Source organism: Microtus ochrogaster, chromosome 2, assembly GCF_000317375.1.
Source record: "Microtus ochrogaster isolate Prairie Vole_2 chromosome 2, MicOch1.0, whole genome shotgun sequence".
Taxonomy (NCBI): domain Eukaryota; kingdom Metazoa; phylum Chordata; class Mammalia; order Rodentia; family Cricetidae; genus Microtus; species Microtus ochrogaster.
Genome location: NC_022010.1, coordinates 23228888 through 23235900, shown reverse-complemented (window position 1 = coordinate 23235900; position 7013 = coordinate 23228888). Strand labels below are relative to the sequence as shown.

Genomic DNA, 7013 nt, shown 5'->3' with positions numbered 1-7013 from the left:
TACTTACACACACACACACACACACACACACACACACACACACACACACACACACACACACACACAAAATCCAAAAAACAAACCCCAAAAGTAAACCAATTTCAAACTGGGAATTTAAGATTGTTAGGCAGGACCCATGTCATTGCACATAGTGGCCATGAGGGGGCGACAAAGAGACACTTAGAAGGCTTGGTAGTGGGCAGGGTCACAAGTTCAACCTGGACCCAGCAAAAAGTGGGTAAGACCTCCTTCCAAATCACAGCCAGGCTATGAGAATGCTCTGTGACTCCGAGAAATTTTCTTGACCTCTCTGAGACTGTTTTTTCCTGTGGGAAGTGGTGGCACACAACTATAATCTCAACACTCTGGAGGCTGAGGCAGGAGGATCCCAAATTTGGGGCCAGTGTGGGATACATATGAAGACCTGTTCCAAAAAAAGCAGGGTACGGAGGGCAGGCGGAGACCTGGGGGCTATAGTGGGTTGTCTGACAGATACGTTCACTGGGTTTCTAGGCCACACTTCTGAAGAACAGGACCAGTGCCACTTGGCAGTGACATCAGCTCAGACAGTCACTTGTGTCAGGGCTGGCCATTGGCTAGGGTCTGACCAGGCTATCATCAGTCTGGAGCCAAGAGGCCTGCATTCACAAATGAACGTAGGAGTTAGGATGGGAGGGGGTGGTAGCTTGCTATGGAGCCAGGAAGAATGGGGTTGGTCAGCCCCAAGGAAGGGACTTTCTGGACCTCCCACTGGTGGAGAGGCAGCCCTCTGTGTTCACATGTGCCCAGCTGCCCTCCTAAGGAAGCACTCAGCCTCCCCCCTGCCCCCCCCCCCCCGGTGGGCTGACTGCCAGCTCTGGCTCAGCCTCTGGGCACACCCAGGGCTCTCTCCATTGTGGGTACAGGATCCTAGAGCCCACCCAGGGAGCTGCTGTAGAGGGTACGATAGGGTCAGGAGCTTTTCTGTTTGTTTTAAAGTTCTTTTTAAGATAGGGTCTTGGTGGGTAGGAATATAGCAAAGTTGATAGGTTCTTGCCTAACATGCATGAGGCCCTGGTTCCAGCCCCAGAAGCACATAAACTAGGCATGGTGAAATACATACATGTCATCTTAGCAAGCTTGACTTATCCTTGGCCCAGTACCTCACTGTGAGATTCTAGGCAGGTGCTCTATCACTGAGTCACACCCCAGCCCCTCACTGTGGGATTCTAGGCAGGTGCTCTATCACTGAGTCACACCCCAGCCCCTCACTGGGGGATTCTAGGCAGGTGCTCTACCACTGAGCCACACCCCAGCCCCTCACCGGGGAATCCATAGTCTTTTCTTTTTTCTTTTCTTTTATTTTCTTTTGAGACAGGGTTTCTCTGTGTAGCCCTGGCTGTCCTGGAACTCACTCTGTAAACCAGCCTGTCCTTGATCCAGGAGATCCACCTGCTTCTGCCTTTCTGATGCTGGGGTTAAAGGTTGCAGCCCTATGCTCAGCTTTTTCCTTTGTTCTTTTGAGTTGGTCTTTCATGGGCCTGGGAGCTTTCTCAACAGACCAGGCAGGCTGGTTGGTGAGCCTCAGCAATCTGCCTTTGTCCATGCCCTGGCACAGGGATCACAAGGAACTGTCATTATATGCCATTTCCGTGGGTCTCCGGGATCAGGATCAGACCGTGTGCTTGTGCAGTCAGTGCTTATAGACTACGTGATCTTCCCGGCCCCCCAACCCCTCACATCTCACCACCAAGCCCCCACACCCTGTGGACAACACCCATACATTTGCCTCCAATTTCCTCCATGTACTGAGTTAGCCAGGCCACTTAAGAGTTCGAGGGGCCTGCAACCTCTGACTGGGTGAAGCCTGTGGCCGTGGCTTCAGTGTTAGGATCCCGGGTGTGGCTCCTGAGCCAGGCAGTTGTGCCCCATTAACTGTGTGGGCAAACACACAGAATACCACTTACCAGGCTTTGGGATGAGTCCTTGGAATGGCCTGGAAGGGAAACAGAAGTGGGGTTTCAGAGGAAGGGCAACAGGGACATGACTGCCACCAGGTACATGATGACATCAGCTTCCCAAGGAATTGGTAACAAATGCTTAGGGCCCATTTCACATATAATCAGCATTTAATGTTTGATTCTTTCAGAGCAGATCACTTGTAGCCCAGGCTAGTCTTGAACTCCCTTTGTTGTAGCCAAGGATGGCCCAGAACTTCTGATCCTCTTGTCTCTACTTCCTGAGTGCCGGGTCTATGTGGTACTGGGGAAGAAAGCCAGGGAGGGCTTCATGCGCGCTGGACAACGCAGAAACCAAACAAGCCCCACCCCATTGCTGTTTTCTTTCCTGAGAAAGGGTCTCATATAACTGGAGCTAACTGATAATCTTCCTGGCTCCACTTCCTGAGTGCTGGGATGAGAAGCACGATTTGGAATCGGTACCATTTGTATGTATGAGGTAGGGCATGGCAGGTACTTTTGCCTGTCTGTGTGTGTGTGTGTGTGTGTGTGTGTGTGTGTGTGTGTGCGCGTGTGCATGCCAGAGAGGAACTTCAAGCGTCTTCCTCAATCATTTTACATCTTGGTTTTTTTTCCCTTTCTTTTTTCTATTTTTATTTAAGGAAAGGTTTCCCACCTGGCTAGACTGGTCAGCAAGCAGACCCCTGAGACCTTCTCATCTCTTTCGTGAATACGCCAGTGCTGGGGTTATAGATGCAAGCCGGCATGCCCACATCTTTACATGGAGGCTGAGGTTCCCACTTAGGCCCTCATGCTTATTAGGTAAACACCTCCCCACTACACTAGCTCCCGAGCTCCAGAAGCCAACATTTCAACAAGATGCCCAGGTCATGTGTGTACACATAATTTTTGCTTTCTCAGGGGGCTGGGTATGCCTATGGGGCTGCAGTGCATACAGTTAGAAGGGGGGTTGGTCGCTGCGTGGAGACTCCTGAGCCCTGTCTGGTCTGCAGCCCCTCCCTAATGCCCTGTGGTGGCAGTCTGAAAGAAATGGGCCCCAAAGGGGGTGGCACTATTGGGAGGTGTGGTTTTGTTGGTGCAGGTGTGGCTTTGGTGGAAGAAGTGTGTCACTGTGGAGGCGGGCTTCGAGGTCTCCTGCTTAAGCTTCACTCTGTGTTTCAGTCGACTTCCTGTTGCCTGCAAGGGCTCTGTGGGATTCTCAGCTACCTCTCCAGTACCACATCTACCTGCACGCTGCCATGCTTGCTACCATGATGATAATGGTACCTCTGAATCTGTAAGTGAGCCGCCCCAATTAAATGTTTTCTTTTTTAAGAGTTGCCGTGGTCATGGTGTCTCGTCACAGCAATAGTAAACCCCAACTAAGACACACCCCTATTGCGGAAGTGGGTCCCCATCCCAGCGCCAGTCCAGTCTCAACTCTTCCCCTTCCTCATCCAAGTACCTGGTGACTGTGAACTTGATCTTGTCAGCCACGGCGAGGATCCTTTCCAGGTTCTGGGAGCCAAAGGTGCAGGGCTTGCGGAACGGGATCCCGGGAGGCAGACCTTCGATGATTACCGAGCCTGGATTGCTTTTGATTCGTTTGTAGGGTACTTGCACTGGGTATTTGATGCCCAAAGCTTCACCTGGATACAAGAAGGACAGTTGTCTCAGCTAGGAGGAAGCCTGGGAACAGGGTGTGTGGTCTAAGTACACCAGGGTCTCCCCCAGGGTCACGGGGCCCTTTGCAGAAGACTCCAGACCAGTGATTCTCAACCTTCCTGATGCTGCGACCCTTTAATTCAGTTCCTCCTGTTGTGGTGACCCCAACCATACAATTATTTCACTGCTACTTGTAGTGGTTTGAAAAAAAAAAAGGCCCCCAAAGGGAGCATCACTATCAGGAGGTGTGGCCTTGTTGGAGGAAAGGTGTCACCGTGGGAGCAGGCTTTGAGGTCTTTTTCTCAAGCATCGTTCAGTGTGACGTCAGTCGGCTCCCTATCACCTGAGTCAAGAATGTAGGACTCTCAGCTCCAGCCCCACATCTGCCCGCACACTGCCATGCTCCCCTCCATGATTATAACGGGCGGATCCTCTGAAACCGGAAGCGAGCCACCCTCAATTAAATGTTTTCTTGATAAGCATTGCTGTGGTCATGGGGTCTCTTCACAGCAACAGGAAACTCTAACTAAAACACGACTTTGTAATTGTAATTTTGCTACTGTTATGAACTGGAGTGTAAAATATCTGATATGCAGGAGATCTGATATGAAATTCTCAAAGGGGTTGTGGCCCACGGGTTGAGAACTGTTGCTGGTGGAGGTGTACACGGCTAGCACTGGAGATTGATTATCTGTGTGGGGCAGGGAGTTTCCGGTGTGAATCCAGGCTGGGTAGGCTTCGAGGGCAGAGCAGTAAGGTGTGGGTCCAAGTGCCGGCCAGGGCAGGGCTTAGTATCTCTCAGACTCTAGGCTGCACCGCGCACCTGCCTCCAGGATAGGAGCCCTGAAGCATCTGCTTCCCCACAGAATGGGGTACTCGGAGTCAGAGTCCGGACCCACACGGAGTGAACGGGCAGGCTCCACCCAGCAGTGAGGCAGGGAGACAAAGCCAGACAGGGTGCTATCCGGAGACCAGAAATACCAGATCCGCCGTGTACCTTGTCTCAGGCCCCTTCCCTTCTTTCTTTCCCGCAATTTCTTTTGAGACAGAGTCTTATTAAGTAGCCTTAGCTGGCCTGCGACTCCCTATGTAGACCAGGATAGCCTCAAACAGAGGTCCATCAGCTTCTGCCTCCCAAAGGCTAGGATTAAAGGCCTGATCTACTGATAGAGTTCTAGGACAGTCAAAGCTGTTACAAGGAGAAACCCTGTCTCAAAAAACAAAACCAACCAACCAAAAAGAGCCATCTCTCCATACCCACCATCGCTTTTTAGAGGTTTTTTTTTGGTTTGTTTGTTTTGAGACAGGGTCTGATACAACTCAGGCTGACTTTAACGTGCAACGTAGCTGGGGATGACCTTGAACTTCTGATCCTCCTGCCTCCACCTCCTGAGTGTTTTCCATCACGCCAGATCATGTGATGCTATGGACTGAACCAAGGGCTTCACAAACAGTAAGTAGCCTACAAACTGAGCCACACCCCAGTCTCTATTAAAATAATTCAAATACATTTTATTTACTTATGCGTGTACGTATGCGTGAGCACCCGTGTGCCCACCCCATGGCGCACACGGTGGAGGCAAGAGGGCAGCTTGCAGTTACTGGTTCTCTCCCTTCACTATGTGGGTTCTAGGAACCAAGCTCCGGTGTCAGGCTGGCAGCCAACACCTTTGCCCTGGAAGCCAGCTCACCAGTGAGCACTGGCACCCCACTCTCTCTGTCTCTCAACAAAACCCGTACCCTGTAGTTCCTGCTGATGTGAAACACACAGCAATCCTCCTGCTTCCACTTCCCAAGTGACGAGATTGCAGGTGTACACCACCCACACCTTCTACAATGTGTCTGGTTTCTGTGACGCCACGTCCCCAGCGCTTGGCAAGGAGCGGATGCTCAAGAAATACATAAGGGCTGGTCAGACAACTCAGTGTGCACGGGTGGCTGCCCCAGACCTGGAAGACTGAGTTGATGCCCACGGCCCCACATGGTCGAATGAAACAACCAATTCCTGTGAGTCTGATTACCACGTTTGTCCTGGGGTACGTGCACACCCAAATACCCGTACACTCACTCAATCATCAATCAACCAATCTTTTTTTTTTTTTTTTTTTTTTTTTTTTTTTGAGACAGGGTTTCTCTGTGGTTTTGGAACCTGTCCTGGAACTAGCTCTGGTAGACCAATCAATTTTTTTAACAAAAAGGAGAAGAAATACCCAAGCCATAGACCAACCTCTTTGCCACATGTGAAGTTGGCCACAGGCAGGAAGCTGCCCACTTCTCCTACCTGACCCCTGCCTGTAACTTACCATATTTCTTGTTAAACAGGTCTTGGACTTGTTCCCTAAGCGTGTTGGCGATGTCGATCCGCGAGAGTCTGGTGTCGTAATTTTCTGCAAAGTGAGTAAATTACGGACAGAGGTTGTTACATTAAAAGGCACTTGGTGACTTTTACAGGAACACGATTTCCTAATTACGGTGAACTCCTTCTCTGGCAATTAGCAGGTCTTTGGAGTGGGCTCCTCAGAGTCCTTGAGAACCCGTCTCCAAGAGACTGTGTGCGTTTTGTTTTGTTTTTTCCTGGAAGGACTCACACTGTTGCGCCAACAGCAATGAGATGAAATTAAGTTAATTGTTGACATTTGAAAACCGACAAACTAATAAATAAGCCTGGAAGTCTGTGTCCTCAGCTGGGTGGGAGCTGGAGAGAGGGCTTCAAAAAGCTCACAGGGAGGCAGAGGACTAGAACGGGAGTATCCACCCAGGGCTGTTTACTATTTGGCGGCACATAGGAGGACAGAGCCCAGTGCCTTACAGAAAATACAGAAATGCTCTCCCACTGAGACATGCTATTAGCCCCTCACTGGGGAATTCTAGGCAGAGGCTCTACCACTGAGCCACACCCCAGCCCCTCACTGGGGAATTCTAGGCAGGTGCTCTACCACTAAGTCACACCCCAGCCCCTCACTGGGGAATTCTAGGCAGAGGCTCTACCACTGAGTCACACCCCAGCCCCTCACTGGGGGATTCTAGGCAGGGGCTCTACCACTGAGCCACACCCAGACCCTCACTGGGGGATTCTAGGCAGGGGCTCTACCACTGAGACACACCCCAGCCCCTTACAGGGTGGGAAGGCCTCTAGACAAGGACCACCATTCTTTAGGTAGTGTTGATTAAGGACCCCCATGTACCAGCATATCAAGACTGCACCTTTGACCTCAGGGAGGCTACATCCTGGCCTGGCCTTAAGAGAGGAAGGGTATGGATGGCAGGGGAAGGAGGAAATGACCTCTGACACAGTCCTGGCAGCATAGGTGAGGTAAAATACATAAGCTCCCCTCGCCGTTCCAGCTGCCTAGGAAGAGCGAGGCACCAAGGTGACCAGCGACCGGTCCTCTCTGGGTTCTCCTAACTCCA

General features: G+C 51.2%; 1 protein-coding gene across 8 annotated transcripts in view; it reads right to left on the bottom strand.

Annotated features, from left to right (window-relative positions):
- Gtf2ird1 (GTF2I repeat domain containing 1) overlaps window positions 1-7013 on the bottom strand; it is a 91496-nt gene that overhangs the window by 10863 nt on the left and 73620 nt on the right. For all 8 annotated transcript variants that reach the window (XM_026785134.1, XM_026785146.1, XM_026785123.1 and 5 more), the window contains 3 exons: window positions 5906-5989; window positions 3403-3586; window positions 1947-1975 (listed from right to left, as the gene is read on the bottom strand). In XM_026785134.1, the coding sequence (XP_026640935.1) occupies window positions 1947-1975; window positions 3403-3586; window positions 5906-5989 (297 nt within the window). The remainder of the gene's footprint in view (window positions 1-1946; window positions 1976-3402; window positions 3587-5905; window positions 5990-7013) is intronic.